Below are 16,456 nucleotides of genomic sequence, written 5' to 3'. Positions count from 1 at the left end.
TCACACAAAACATGGTTCTCATGTGAATAACATGAGTTTATGTGATTAGTGCATGTTGTTTTTATTTACATTTTACACAGCCCAAGTTTTCGAGACTGTGTTTATACATTGATTCAACATCACTGTTGCACGGCAACCAAAACAGCTGACATGTGCAGTGGACGATGGGGAACAGGACGGCTGGTTTGGAGATCAATGCAAATCTGCTTTCTGTTATCACCTGTATGTTGTTCCTATCACCTAAAACACTAATATTTTACAAGTGGTGACCAGTGTGTAAACAGAGCCAAACGTCCTCTGCAGAAAACACTCAGGAGTAGAAGAAATGGAGGACGCTCTAAACCTCTTCTAACAGAAAACTGGTTTCCATTATTTTGCCATTGAAATACATGGAAACAGAACAACTGCAGCAGTCTGCTCTCAGTACAAAAAGGTAATCAGGGCCTGTTCATCACTAGCAAGCCTTTCAGGGCGAGTTACCTTAGACAGCAGCTTGGTGAGGTCTTCAAAGAGGTTGGAGCAGTAAAAGTCACAGTCATAGTTAATGTAGAGCTCAGTGACAAAACTGGGGATCCTCCATAACTGGACCAGTGCCTCCAGAGCCACCTCCTTCATCTCGTAGGGCATCTTAATGTTCTCTGAAGTGATGATGTCTATGAGCTTCTTCAGGTACATCTGAGCAAACAGAGACATGGCCATCAGGTCCTCAGGGACTAACGCTATGAAAGCTGAATGACAGGAGTGTGGATCAATGAGAACAGCTACCTCCAGCTGAAACTTCAGGTGCACTCTCATACTTTCAAAGAGCAAGAAGCAAACCCGTATGGATGAAGCATACAGGTTCATACGGTCCACACTCAGCAGCTGGAACACAGATGAGGTACTTCATCAGCAAGGCCTCATAACTACACCAGCGTACTGCCCTGCAGAGGACTCAGGCCTCGACAAAGAGAACCAATCAGTCCATCTGAGGTCAGATAAATCAGTCGAGAAGGTTAAGAGTAGATCTCTGGGTTTATAACCTAAAAACACTCCGGTCATGTCTGTCATTAGCAGTGAAACACAAATATATGGTGCTACACTTTTAGCCGTCTCAGTAAGGAACCTGGACCAGATGCTTTAGTTCAATAAAAAGCCAATAATCGCTAAAAAGACTCCGATCAGCACAGAGTTACCAAAATAAGACCGCGGCTTTGACGAGGACTGCTCCTCACTGTCAGCAATGACATCATCTACATTTAATTTACCTGGAACAGGTGTCGACAGAGCTCGTCTTTGACCAGCACTAACAAGGACTGGTAGTTAGGGATGTGTGCTGATTCCAGGGCTACAGTCAGCAGCTGCAGCCCCATGTGCATCATAGCATCAGTGTTGTGGCGGTCATGAGGGTTGGTCAGTGAAATCAGGAAACGAAACAGCTCTCTGAGACACGGCAGGCCATACGGGATGAGGGATGCTCCTACAGACAAGAGGCAAAAGGACAAGAGGTTAGAGAGAACCGCTCTACAGCTGTCTTTATACATCACAGAAACGTGGAACTCTCAGATCATCTTCTGCCCTTCTTGCTAAATTCAGCTGGATCCTACCATCTCTTTGCGTGGACTGTGTGAAGCGGACGCCTCTGGGGTTGACGTAATCCATATCATGGACAGAGGCACTGTCTGACTGCTCTGTAATGGAGTCTTTGTCCTCCAGAACCTCAGGGATGGACTCCACTGAGGCTGACGGGGCTGGTTCAGCCTGCTGGCCCTCAAACTAGACAGAAAGAGGCGCAGCACAAGAGATTAGAGAAGGACAGGGAGAAGCGAGGAAATACAATGTCTCTCACGGAGCCGAAAATGTAAACAAGAGCCATTAGAAACATGTTCACCTGTGCATCTGTAGAGCCAGACTCAGTCCCTGTGAGTGCAATGGCTGCACCAGCGGTTGATGCAGAGCTGCACTGATCCAGGTCAGAAAGGTCTTCCCTGGAAGTAGTTTTTGAGCAGGTGTCCAGGCCGCTGTCAGTGGCTGTTGGGCTGCAGATAGATGAGGCAGAGCTGTCTGAGACAGGAAGGCTGGGATTGGACAAGCCCTCCTCCATGAACGGGACACCACCTGAGAACACAGGATCCAGTCATACAGCGCTCCACCAAAGACCTGAAAGCCAAGCTCTGCTTACAGACGGCTGTGAGTCCATTATTACGACAGCGCGTCCTACCCGAGAGGTTGTTGTTGAGCGTGCTGGGCTGGCTTGGTTCCATCTGACCGGAGGAACTACGGACCATGTGCCGAGGCGGCCGCGGAGAACGTTTCTGTTTCTTCCATTTAGATGACTCGCTCATGCCACCGGCACGCATCTTCAGCTGGAGGAAACACAGTGGTTCAGTGAGTCAGCTGGTCCATCATCACTGAGCAATGACAATGTTTCACTTCTCTTTATATCCAGATCATTTACACACTCGTAATACACAAGAGGCACCGGGACTCGTGTGGCATGTCTTCAGCCGGCGCTGTGTACCTGGAGTGGAGTGCTTTGAAACCAGATTTATATATGCTTGTATATATGCTCGTTATTGTATTAGTGACTCTTTATGACATGGCGTGCTGCGGGGAGAAGGTCATTCTAACGTCTCAGGTTTATCTGAGCACTTGACGACGTCTCGTTGGTAAACTGTCTCCATACTCTCGCACGTTACTCTCGCTTAGCTAGTGCAGCTTTGTTGTGTTGGCGTCTACTTGCCACATAGTTTGCACAGCACGGTTTTCTGCTGTTTTCATGCTACAGTTTAGAAACGAGCTCCTTGACTTGTCTGGCTGATTCTCCTGTGGCGCACTATTACAAACCATCATCTAAAGCAATGAAAATGATTGCACTGAACAGAATATGAAACGATCCCTGTATGCAGATCGCATAGCCCTGCCCCACTATGAGAAAGAGTCAAAAAAGAACAGGAAGAGACTTCTGCTGGAAGAATATTCCCTAAGGTTTTCATCCTCTAACTATTTATTTATTTATTTAACACTTGGGATAGTTGGAAGTCTGTTTTAAATAAAGAAAAACACACATACAAAAAAAAAAAGCTATCTGCTAACAGCTGGGACACATATTGGCAAATGAAATCCAACAGCTGTGTAGCCCAAATGAATTCAATCATTTAAAGTGTGATAATCCAGATGTGAGTATTACACAGTCATACACTGCTATGTGTCACACAATGATCAGCAGGATCTGCAGGCCTGCTTCCTGTTTGTGTCATGTCATGCCTCCATCTTGCCAAGGTCACAGGTAAAGGAAAAGAGGTTAAGGTAGCGAGGGTAAGTCAAAGGTTATTGGGAGAGAATCTATATACTGCCCTAGCCTAAATACTGAGAGTAATCTTCCTTACCTGCACACGTTTGTTTTTCCACAAGATATTGTAAGCCTCAGAAGAGAAGGGGAGCAGGCAAGGCCCGTGATTAGTGATGGATAACATTATCAGCAGATAAGTGGGACCAACACATAACACAACTGAGCATACACATCTATGCACGATGGGAGGAGTGCAAACAGTGCTCCGGATCAGAGTGCACAGTCACTGTAGGCTGTAACCAAGAGCAGCCAGCACAGATGTGTCAGTGGACAGGCAGACCATGCAAGAAGCAACAAGCGCTAAAACTCTGGGAACACCCCAATCTGCATCGAATACACATATGTGACGTGACACGTAACCAGCAGCTCAAAGGACAAACAAGGGTCATTGTTGTGTTGTGGTGTACAGTGCTGTACCAGTCAGTGCTTCAGAGGCAGGGACATCCACAGAAAGTCCAGACTGAACCACAACAGGCTTTCATAGAGGTGAGCACAGCTGACTGGATGAAGCCGTTTACTTTAACCTGCATCTGACTTATGTTTGCAGGGATTGAATTTACCTGTAAGCTCAAAGCGTCTTCATATTTAGTCATGTGATAGATCTTCTAATTACACTAAATATGTAAAAGATTTACACATTTAAAGCTGTAAAGTGATTTTGCCCATAAAGCCGGTGCAATGTAAGAATGAGCTTCAGATAAAAACTGCCATTAGAAGCTGCAGGAGCAGTCAGCAGCAGGCGAACAGAGCACCACAGTCACGGCTTGAACACCTCTCAGGGGCTCAAGGAGAAAACTCACCTAATTATTTTTGCATATACAGTACAAAGGACTCACAAATGTCATCTCTAACAGTGCAATAAAAGAGCAGCATCTGATAGATAAAGCCAGAGTGTAGCTGTTAACTCTTCTTGTTATCACTTAGTGCAACTACAACATGTAATTGCAGTCTACACCACAGCACCACTGTGCTGCTCACTGGTGGATACTGCAGAAATGTTGAGATGCTGATGTTTGATTCAACTACATCCTTAAAACCACCGATGTTTAACGCTCATGCGCTCATGCACTCCCACCAAGAAGCCATGCTAACCCTGCCAGTTAAGTACCCTGTCTACCCCACTCTGACTTGTGTTTCTATGCTGCTCTGCACAAATAACATCCTCAGAGTCCAGTATGACAGGTAGGGTCTGTGGGAAGGAGAACAGGGACACATCCAAGTACAGGAAACTTGAAAAGAAAACTAATAGTTACAAATAATAAAGTGGATCCAAGCACAGGGGGAGGACACAGACTCAGACGGAAGATTAACAAAGAATAAGAGAAAGCACGATGACAGCAAGCAGCACACATTCACAATCTCAGCCATGTTACCTTCTTCATGTTAGCACCAACATAACTCTTGGCCTCCTCTTTGAACTGGGGGAGTCTGTAAAGAGACATGAACATGTTACAACATCCCATCTACAGTCCAGGACATAAATCACCAACCTCGCCCACGCTGTGCATCTTAGATGATGTAAGTGAATTAGAAATGGAAGCAAACACACCAACAGTCAAAAGACTGGACACACATTCTCATTTAATGGGTTTTCTTTATTTTCATGACAATTTCTATTGTAATCTACGGAGCTCATCTAATCCAGGTTTAAGGTCCCGTCCCAGACGGCTTGATGTCCACTCACGTCTTGGGTCATTTGATATCGATAAATCACGTGATAGGGTGGGGCAAGGTCTCCCAATGGGTTCATCCAAAACCTTGGCTGATACTGACCCACACCTGTTTTCACATCTTGGCTCATGTGATTGGGCAGATGATCAATGGCTCTCTTAAAGAACAGCTTCAATCTCTCCACCAGTTCCTCTTAGAACTGAAGAAGCTTCTCAGATGAAACCTCGTCAAGAAACTCAAAGAAGTCCAGTCACTGTTCCTCCCAAGCTCTTTCGATTATCATGACCTGGCTGACCGAGGCCCTACACAGACATGATAGCCTGAGCTCTGACTACCTTCCCTCTTTGTTATCATCCAATTACACGTCTCCAGTCCAAATGCCACTCCAGTATCTTTGCTGTTTCACTGAGAGGGTTCAGGCTTGCACAGGACAGACGCATCCCACGCTTGATAGCGTTGTGTGCTTGAAGTAGGCCTCTAGTGTTGCTCGCCATCAGGGTCCTGTTGATGTTGTGGTGTTCTAGGAATTCCAGGATCTACGAGGCATTTGTAGACTTTCTTGTACTGACGTATTCATGTACTGAGCCGTGTGCCTGTGCATTATGTACTCTGCCACTGAGAGCACACCTTGGATGGCTGAGTGGAGAACAGCTGGTTTATTCTCATGACTTCCTTCTCTGGTGTACCTGTTCAGGCAGTAAGCCGAGGCCATGCTTTGCTTGGCAGTTTCTAAGGCCTAAGGCATGCAAGGTAAGGTATTCTTCATCACACCTTTCTCCAGCTCTAACAGTTCCCCAGCTTCCCTCCACACCGCCTTGATCTTGGACCAATCTTGGAGGGTGAGGATGATGACATCTCCCCCCTGATGTCCTGGCTCCTCTTCGCCGTAGCATTTATATGGTACATTGTTAATCTCTAGTTGTGTTAGCAGTTGCTTCTTCCGAATATTGGAATGCTGACCTACTGGTTGTTTCGCCGTCAGTCTGGATGTTGGCTGTCGAATAAGGCTGCCACGATTACGTCGACTATCAAAATCATCGATGACTAATTAACAGCTCATTACAGCAAAAGTAATGTGTCTGCATGACAGAGCCAAAGAAAAACAAATTAAAGTTGTTTTTAAATCAAATTGGACTGGTAGTCTTTGAAAAGTGTCCAGTGACTGATTTGTTGAAGTCACAGCAGTAATTCTGTGCCATTCCTTTATTAGCGTGTAAACCAAAAGTTCACGCCTCCCTGTTTATTTAGGCAGAGGCTTTAAATAACTGCTGTATACTGGCCCAGAGGTGGTAACTGGCTCCTGCACGGACACTGCTTTAAAGTTATTTAGTGCATCCTTTAGCCCTGAACCAAAAGCCAAAACACTAACAACGACTTTTTGATTAAAACTCTACAAAAGTACAATAATAAATAATAAAAAAACCCAAAAGAAAAAACATATAGCACTAAACACAGAGCCTGTCATAAGCTGCTTAAGAGGAAATATTACTGTAAGAGTGCCAGCACATTCAGTGAAGCCACAAACGTAAGGCATCACACAGAGTATGTTAGTGTGTGTCACCAGGTTTCTGTGAAGCTAAAGCTTCGCTAGAAAATGATGAGATTAGAGCTCATCAACATCCAAGCACGCACGCATGCACGCACGCACGCACTGTGCGAGCCAGCAGCCTTCTCCTGACATTAGCTCAGCGTTAATAGAGTGTTGTTCTGTAAGCACGATTATTGGATGATCTGTGGGTCCAACAGATTAACATGCTTAATACGTTCAGCAGCCAATCTAAGACTGAGCTGCTGCTCATTACTCTCTGATGGAGGTGGGTGAGGGTGGAGGGCATCCCAGACTCACATCTCTATTATCTGGGGTCTGTGGACAAGCGGGGGGCTGGGGCTGAACACGAAGGAAATGAGCTGCGAGTCGTATGTGTGTCTGTGTGTGCGAGAGTGCAGGATGAGAACAATAGAGTAAAAGTCCAGACTCCTTCATTGCACCTGCTCGTGTGCTGAAATGTCTGTTAGTGAGATTTATGCTAACACAGTCAAGTCTTGTAAGAGGACTTGATAACAAGAATCCAGGCAGCAAATAACAACTGGACTGCTCGGAGGAACTGGCAGCAAACGGCAACAACCTCGGCAAAAACTAATTCTGGACTTCACTGAAAGGACGATAAGCTAGTGCTTTGTGACAAACCCCATGTCAAATAGTCTTAGTTAAGAATGCACAACATCAGGGAGGAGGTGAAGCAAATCACACCTTTAATTTAAGCTCTGTTTGTTATCCAGCTGCAGTCGGTTTCACTCACATCAGCAGACATGCTTTTGCTGATTGCTTCTATGTGGCGTTGCTGGCAATGCTAACTCAGTGCGTGATGTGTGTGTGCTTAATATTTATGGGGGCTGGAACATTGCTGCTGAATCAGAGAGCAGCTTTATCTATATGCAGATCATACAGCATGCAGCTCAAGTGGCTCATCCCTTTGTCTGTGACCACATGTGCCTGGCACTCCTGAACACATGGTGTGGACGATGGTGCTGTGAGTGAGTGAGAGGGCGGTTTGATTAGACCAGACCTTCCCAAAGTGGGGGGGTGGAGAGCCAATGCAGGGGGGGAGCGGAATGAAAATGGGGGGAAAAAACAAAACGCTTGGACGCTGCTAGCATGGGCGCCCACAGAAACACAAAGCATCGCTGAATATGTTTCCAAACCAACTTCATTCTAAGCCAAAGACTAGAAAATATGGTGAAGCAAATCTGCCCTTTGGCTTCACAAGTGCCGAGGTAGGTCTCCCTGCAGGATTGGTTTTCCCTTTGTCGGGAGCAGCGCTGTTCAAATATCAGAATAAACTTGGCAAACTTCATATACAGAATCTTACATTGGAAGAAACAGACTGAGGTAACAACAGCTTGTGGTGAGTGTTCTGGTCAAAAGACAAACATTTAAGACACAATAAGCATTTCTCTCACAGATCTTACTGAACGTGTGATCATGTATTTAATGTGGACACAAAGCCTGTCAGTGAGCCCACAGCTCACAAAGCTCTGCCTCCACTTTTCAGGCTCTTCTGAATATCCTGCCATGAGGTGCTAACCTGTATCTCTGGCAAACTTACTATGGACATTTATTTTAAGTTCCAAAACGAGAGTGTTTGTCTTACAACCTTCCTCATTTATATTAAAGACTGTCAACTTGCCATCTGCAACAAACCACCAACACAACCCCGTCATTTATTTACCTGGAGAATAACAGCTGCACCATGTCGACCAGTGTATGTTCAGCCGTCTTCCTGAGGAGCTCTGCACACACAGACATTAGAGACATGAGAACCAAAAACTGCGTGAGAGAGGAGACGCCTCTGGGTGGAGACAGTTTAAGACATAATTTGATATTTTTATGTAAATAACAGGACTGGACTAGAACCTCACAGAAGACGGCGGTACAGCCGAAGAACAGGTCGTCCAATAAGATGAATAAGATGTGAAAATGTCTTCTGTTATCAGTGTGAGGCTAATCTCACACAAACACTGTACCTAATGTCGAGTCCTCAGGGTCAGAATGATTTAATATTCTTATTATTTCAGCTTTATTCTTCACTCCCAGCCTGTCTGAGTACCATTTCACAGGCATTAAATGATAAACACTGCATCACAGGAGCCGTGTTGTGAAGGAGCTGCTGGAATGTGCCAGTAAAACTTGATCAAACTGTTTCCAATAAGGATGCAATGCTTCCTTGAATTAGCTTCAAATAAACTTACCACTCAGACGCATCTCAAAGCAGATCCTGAAGCAGGACTGCATGATCTCACAAACAGACTCGTTGGTCAGGTGGGCTCCCACTGGTGTCAGCAACAAAGTCCTCAGGACCTGAAGCAGCAGGTACAACTGTACTAACATGCATACTGTGGTTGGCAGTGACAGCGCTGACCAAACAAACGGGGCATACCTGTAGAATTTTCATAAGGACAACTTCATCACTGGCCGGGTCTGTTCCTACAAATCTAGCGTGCGTGACGGCGTCCGCCATGTTCTCAATGGCCTCCGCTGCTGCCTCGTGGCTAGCATCTGCCAACAGACAACAAACAGAAGGTTCTCAGAGTCAGACTGTCGTCACTGAAGGGGCGCCGAAGAGAGACTGACTCTCAGACGCGTGTTCATTGATGAGGTCCAGCTCGACTGGACTTATGCTACATCGTCTTCATCTTGAGCTTTCGCACAGCTGGCTGAATAAAGGAAGACTTGATTCAGTCATCTCAAAACGTATGACGGCCAGTTTTGAGATTTCCTTCATTAATAATCAACTATTATTTTTGCTGCTGCAGAACGTGTGGCATACACCACAAGCATATAAAATGATGTAGCACAGACAGTGTTGGGAAGGTTACTTTTAAAATGTATTCCATTACAGAATACAGAATACATGCCCCAAAATGTATTCTGTAACGTATTCTGTTACGTTACTCAATGACAGTAACATATTCTGAATACTTTGGATTACTTAATATATTATCGTGCTTTTTACAACAACGTGAATGTACTATTGCTGTGTGATTTATTACTATTACTGAAGGTCCGCGACTCCGAACTGTAGTAAAGGGACCTCTGACTAATACGGCGGGGTCCCTGTCGGCTCGTAGCCGAAAAATAGCTTTACTTTGTTGTGTGGGTCAACTTTTCTTGCGAGAGACAGAGAGAGGCGTCGAAAGGCTGCTCCAACGGAACTTATTGTTTTCGGAGGAAAACAGGAACACGGTGTACAGTCGAGTCTTAATAGCTTACTTACAACTACACTGCCCATGATGCTACATTCTTTAGAGCTATGCTTGTAGCATTCTGCCTGTTAGCTTAGCACAACAACAACGAAAAGGCGCTCTCTCACCCAGGAAACACACAGTCGCAGAGAGAGAGAGAGCGTCGCCCTGTAACCATGGCAACCGTAACGCTGCCGCCTGGAACAACAGAACGTAGCTGTCAAACAAACCCAAACAGTCCTGACCCGCGACAACATGAAACAGGAAAGTACCGCAGTGTATTCCATTTATTTCAACAAAGTAACTGTATTCTGAATACCACCTTTTTAAACGGTAACTGTAACGGAATACAGTTACTCGTATTTTGTATTTTAAATACGTAACGGCGGTACATGTATTCCGTTACTCCCCAACACTGAGCACAGAGCACCGTAAAGTGAGCATTTTTCCTCCAATCAGTGACTGCCAGATGTTCAGCGGTGACATAAATACAGTGTGAGCCATGATATCCAACACGTGGTGGCAATGAGCAACTATGAAGACATGTCCAACAGCATCCATCGACAACGTGCTTCAAACCGTGGATCTAGAGACCAGATGTGGCCCTTTATTGAACGTAAGCTTGGACAAACAGCTTACGTCCACCGACTCCTGTCAGAGCAACAGCCCCAGTGTTTTTGAAACCAGAGTGGCTGAGCCATCTTGTTTTTCTTTCCCACCATCCTCACGAGCAGCAATTCATTAACTAATAAGCAGGAGGGGGGGGATTAGGACTATCCCAGCGAGGCAACAATGCAGCCTGTCAACATTAACACTCTGACACAACCTTTCCCTCTGAACATGTGTTTACTACATGATATGTAATTAAAGTTAAAGACACTTCTTGGGAATTTGCTCTTTGACAGATGGTGTGGAGAACAAGAGTCGGTGGTTCGTTTAAGGCTGAGAACTGGTTTCAGAAAAGTCCAGGGAGATGGAGTCATGCTGACATCCCTCCAGAGTCGAGGGCGACAACAACCGTGGAGGTCGTGTTGGAAACATCCAACACCCACACAGAGAAACTGGAGCCACATGGGGATCGAGCAGAGAGACAGAAGTGATAGAAAACACTAATCCTTCCTCTGGCACAGAGCGGAGGCAAGTGGTGTCCAAAGGTGGGCTATGGTGGGGGGGTTTAAAATAACACTGAGGAAAGGAGAGGCTCAGTGTGTGTGTGTGTGGGGGGGGTAGCGGGGCTGCAAAGTCAACAGGGGGCTGAAACAGCTGCCACATGAAGTCGAGTCTATCAAACTGTGGTCCAGAAACACACACATTCTGTGGCATAACAGAGTGGGCGCAGAGGCAGCGACGCACAAAAAGAGCTCGAGCTGCACTCTGCATGACAAACCACACACAGGGAACACTTACTTTATTGGATTTATACTCGTTCTGTTCCTGAGCAGTTTGTTCACCTGGTCATCTTCCTAACAGCACACCATGCTGCTCTGCTAACTATGAGCTGTGGTTCTCGTCACAGAGCGGGGTCTGAACTACAATCAGCTTTTCACACACTGAGCATGCGTCCAAAGAACTAGTTGACTGTATTTACACTCATTTTCTTTAATGCTCTGACTGTGAGATTCAGCAAATGGCCCTGTGTGACACTTTGTTTCATTACAGCAGGCAGTTTATTAAGAACATGAGAGTTTACTCATGCCTCGGCCCCAGGCAGGCTTCAGCTGTACTCTAAGCTCGTCTCTTCTGGCAGTCCCTGCAGCCTAAGCCTCGGCTGAGCCCTGTGAGGTCCAGTGACCACGCGGCTGCTAGCAGCACAGTGTGGGACTGCTGACTACAGGAGACTCTGAGAAAATAAAGAAGGGGCAGAGGGGGAAAGATGAGCAATAAGATGAGAGCGAATAGACCCCATTTCTGGATATCTGTCAACAACCGGGCTTAGTTTGCTCTCGCTCTGCCAGAAGCCCTCCGACCACAGAGAGGAGCCACTGCTCTCTAAGTAAAATTAAAATGTGTGCGTCTGACAGTCATTTCCACAGAGATGTCTGTAGACTATTCCACTATTAAACTGTATTCCAGTGTAGCCTGACAGTGTGCTGACCTTTTTGTATCATATTTGTGTGACACCCACGCTGTTCTCTCTCTGCACTTTGACAGGCCTGTGTGACTGCAGGCAGCTTTACAAACGCTCAGTGAGGAAAACTTGCATCCAGAAAACAGAAATCCACCAAAGCCTTACTCTGTGGTGTCTGTGTGGCCAGCAGGGGGCAGTATGTGACTGGAACGGTCATGTTTGAGTCCATTTATCTTCTACCTGCTCAGAAACTTAATGACATGCAGCTTCTAAGTTTCAGGTTTTTCCTTAGCTGGCCTAGATGGGGTGCAGCTCTGCACCGACTGAAGCTGCTCCTCAGTTTTATTCACATCCTTCGCAAGAAATCTTCAATGTAAAGGAGCGAGCACCAAGACAGTTTCCCAGCAGCTCTCTAACAGGGTGCCTACAGCCGTTTGACAGCACCGTCACGCTGCCTCAGACCCTGCTGCTCACACCAACACCTGGTGATGCATCGTCATTTCACACTTGGCAGACACTGGGCCACATTTCCCTGACGAGGCCAACGATGGCAGCGACCTTCGGTTCATTCTGCAGCAGCTATGAAGAACAGAAACATGTTCCTGGGCCGACTGCGCTCCTGGACTTCACCTGAAGGTGGTTTCCGCTCTTCTTGGTATCATAAAGAAAGTCACCTCAGCCAGGTGTTCGTATTCCTTCATCTGCTGAACCAAGTCACAGACACAGGCCCCACAGCCACATTCTGGCCTGGATTTCACCTAGAAAAAAAGAGGCTGCTGGTGCTAGCACACTACAGTCAGCCACTATCCCAACACTGTGTGAGACACATGACAACATCTGACACACAATCTGCAGAATGTAATTCATGGTTTAAATGGCTCTTACACACACACACGTCTGACCCCCTCGCCCGAGGCTGACCTCATGCTTAACTGTTTTTCTGCTATTTATTCAATAATAATAACAATAATAATAATAATAATAATAATGATTACTATTATTATTATTATTATTATTATTATTATTATTATTATCATCATCATCATCATCATCATCAATAATAACAATAATAATAATAACAATAATAATAATTACTATTATTATTATTATCATCATCATCATCATCATCATCATCATCATCATCATCATCAATAATAATAATAATAATAATAACAATAATAATAATTACTATTATCATCATCATCATCATCATCATCATCAATAATAATAATAATAATAATAATAATAATAATAATAATGATTACTATTATTATTATTATTATTATTATTATTATTATTATTATTATTATTATCATCATCATCATCATCATCAATAATAATAATAATAATAATAACAATAATAATAATTACTATTATTATTATCATTATTATTATTATCATCATCATCATCATCATCATCATCATCATCATCATCAATAATAATAATAATAATAATAACAATAATAATAATTACTATTATTATCATCATCATCATCAATAATAATAATAATAACAATAATAATAATAATTATTATTATTATTATTATTATTATTATTATTATCATCATCATCATCATCATCATCATCATCATCATCATCATCATCAATAATAATAATAATAATAATAATAATAATAATAATAATAATAACAATAATAATAATAATGGATTTGATTTATATAGCGCTTTTCAAGGCACCCAAAGAGCTTTACAATTACCAGGAACCCTCCTGTTATTAATATTAGACCTACAACCGGTCCCACACCAGTCTCACCATTTGAAGGAAATGTGATTAAACTGGGAAATGATGCTTTCTCATCCTGGGCATGAGGTTTTTGGGTTTGTTTAAGAATCGAGTACATTCATCAGCATGTTTAGTCTTCACATGAAGCTGCTCCACTACTATCTGGAAACCAGGTCGCTTTCATGTACAGGTAAGGATTTTCTTACCTATAAGGCCGTGAGACAGGAACTTGTTGACAGAGGTAAGAGCAAGGCCTGTGATTGGTCCAGTGGTGTCCTCGGAGCGCACGACTTCTAGGAAAGGCCTCAGGAAAATATTGGGTTCAACATCTGACAGCTCTGAAAAACAATGCAGGCACACATAATCAGGCACACGGTCCCCTGCAAAGGTTTTATCACTGTCATGATCTGGAGCAAACAGTTTTTCCCCAGACTCCAAATGATGGTTCGTGCAAACAGCTGCGCCGATAAATCGATGAGGAATTAACATGACCTGTGTTTTACTTAATGGTGAGGGGAAGACGAGGGGGGTGCAAGATCTTCGATACAGGCACTGCTAAGGCAGGGAGAGAAGTGTGCTAACAGTAGAATAGGTTAGCATTTGGGTAAAGAGGCTCCACACTCCCTATTATTGATCTATTCTTCTTCATTTTTTACCTCCACCAGTGTTTTTAGGGTCAATCTGCAAAACCCGACCAAAGAACAACAATCAGATCAGTCTGTGAGCACCGCAGGGTCACCAACACTCTAGCTTTTTATATCACACACGTAAACACAACAGATAATGATCGAAGTGATGAACAATAAATAAAATGAATCACTATAATGATTTAAGAGCATATTTACAAAGGACCGCTACCCACTCTGTGAGCCTGAAAGCTTTTCCCACAGCGTTGGGAGCTGTCTCCGTGTGCTGCAGCAGCGAGGGTGAAACTAAGAGCCGACTACAAGAATGCACACCGTACCAGCACAGTGCAGTCAGGTGCTGCTCGTCACACTGTCAGAAGCATCATTTCGCACTTGTCTCCACGGCTTTACAGTCCAGCGGTGGCTTGTTTCACACTACTGTGTCTGGTGGCTTGCACTGCTTGTGGTGATGCAAGGCCTGGATGTAGCAGTTATGGAAACCCATCCCATCCCTGGTCCTGAGAGCAGTTCTTTCACAAATATCTGCAGAAGCAATCACAAAGCCTCGGTGCTCACTTTTAGTAAGAGACTATGATAGGTGTCCATCAGCTTTCTAGGAGGGTGGCAGTGGTTTATTACTTTATATTCAAACACATGTAGTTTAAGAGGAAGATCTGAGACGATCCAAAGGGCCATCAGTAAACACAGGGCTGAATGCAGCCGCTCTGTGGCCTTTGAGAAGTCCAGGAAAATAAATAATTATAGCTGCAGCCAAGCTTAGACTGACCTCAGGACGACACTGACCAAACTGCAATAAAGAAATGAGTTTTCAGTCAGAGGTGCGTGTTGCCTTCTATGAGCTGTGTTTGCTGCATACAGTCTGTCTTGTACACAAGTCCAACTGGAGCTGAGCTTAACTGGAGACCAAAAGAAAACCAGTTTGTGAAATGAAGCCATTATGATTCACCATGAGCCTGATCCCATCTACCTTGACTTGCTGGAGCTCGTCTCTCTGCTCAGAGCTGTAGGAGAGGATCCAGCCATGTGTGCATTACCTTCACAAATGGCCCTCGCAAAGGAAGGGAAGAGAGCCGGGGGTGAACCTCTGCCCCCAGAGAGCACATCAGGATGAGGCAAACTCTCTGAGCAACAGAGGCCGTCTTTAACACATGCGCATCTATTGGCACTGGAGCAGAAAAGCTTAGAGCACAGGGAGCAACTACAGCAGATGAATCTGAGCTGAAGACACTGTTCAGACAAAAAGGACAAAAGCAGAAAGCAAACAGGCCTCTGTTTATTGTGGTGTCTTTGTAAGGCTTTCCAAACAGAGTCGTGGAGCTCTACAATCCCAAAATGCAGGATCTAAGCACAATATGGAGTTCTTCTAATGATGGAGACCCACTAACTTCCATGCATCCCTTTAAGAGGCAGTTACAGGGCTGACTGGACTCTGTGGGAAATAAACCAGAACGTTGCAGACGTCTGCTGATTTTAGACATTTGTTGCTATTTAGAAGAACAGATATAAATGAGGCCACAAACACAACAAGAGTGTGGCGTTTTTCTCCCTTTGCTCCTCAGTGCACAGTCAGCACTTACTGTCCCGTTCATGGATCAGCAGTATCCTTTCACTGCCTACTTCATGCTCCTCATTTTCCTTTGCCAAGTCTGTCAGTCCGAGGTCAGAGGTCACCACATCCCTGTGACACAGTCTGTTTAATGTTCTTCTACATGATAAAGAAAAAGCTGCTGTGACAGCCAAACAAAGACTCTTCAGTTATCATGAACACATTTGGAAAACAGCATAAAAGGTTTTTGGGGTTTTACACTGTAGTCGTAAATAAACAGAACTTTGTAAAGTAGAAACTTTTCTGTCATGTAGTTGTTTATTTCTTAATGACTTTGTGTGGTAACATGCACACACTTCTGCATGTAGTTTATTTTACGGGACGTTCAATAACTGTACATTTAATCTTTTTCATTTTAGCTCCTAAGAAATTCTGCGCTCATCCCGTTATCACTGCGGTCAGAAGCTGCTCTCTTCACGTTTTCCCAACACGCTTGCCTTTAAACCCACCTCCCCGTGTCCCAGTGTACCTGGCCTGTACCACTACCGTTGCTGTCTTTGGAACGTCTGCCCCTTTGACTCTTTCACATAATGGTATGATCCCAGTCTGTCATTACATGTGATTGGCCACATGGTGTGCCCATTGAAATCGAGTCCCACCCCTCCCTGCACTGATTCTCAGCAGGGCTGAACCCGCGGCTCCCACAC

General features: G+C 44.5%; 1 protein-coding gene across 4 annotated transcripts in view; it reads right to left on the bottom strand.

The window, feature by feature from the left end:
* Positions 1-16,456, bottom strand: part of gbf1 (golgi brefeldin A resistant guanine nucleotide exchange factor 1) — an 82,717-nt gene that overhangs the window by 23,458 nt on the left and 42,803 nt on the right. For 2 of the 4 annotated variants that reach the window (XM_026190775.2, XM_026190776.2), the window contains exons 4-15: positions 13,763-13,894; positions 8,941-9,059; positions 8,753-8,861; positions 8,233-8,293; positions 4,705-4,759; positions 3,369-3,404; positions 2,201-2,345; positions 1,871-2,097; positions 1,587-1,755; positions 1,248-1,459; positions 766-864; positions 481-675 (exon numbers count right to left, since the gene is read on the bottom strand). In XM_026190775.2, the coding sequence (XP_026046560.1) occupies positions 481-675; positions 766-864; positions 1,248-1,459; positions 1,587-1,755; positions 1,871-2,097; positions 2,201-2,345; positions 3,369-3,404; positions 4,705-4,759; positions 8,233-8,293; positions 8,753-8,861; positions 8,941-9,059; positions 13,763-13,894 (1,559 nt within the window). The remainder of the gene's footprint in view (positions 1-480; positions 676-765; positions 865-1,247; positions 1,460-1,586; positions 1,756-1,870; positions 2,098-2,200; positions 2,346-3,368; positions 3,405-4,704; positions 4,760-8,232; positions 8,294-8,752; positions 8,862-8,940; positions 9,060-13,762; positions 13,895-16,456) is intronic. The other 2 variants (XM_026190777.2, XM_026190778.2) reach the window with 1 other exon arrangement.

Source organism: Astatotilapia calliptera, chromosome 13 (genome assembly GCF_964374335.1).
Source record: "Astatotilapia calliptera chromosome 13, fAstCal68.1, whole genome shotgun sequence".
Taxonomy (NCBI): domain Eukaryota; kingdom Metazoa; phylum Chordata; class Actinopteri; order Cichliformes; family Cichlidae; genus Astatotilapia; species Astatotilapia calliptera.
The sequence above is the reverse complement of the archived record's forward strand: the minus strand, read 5'-3'. Positions and strand labels throughout refer to the sequence as shown.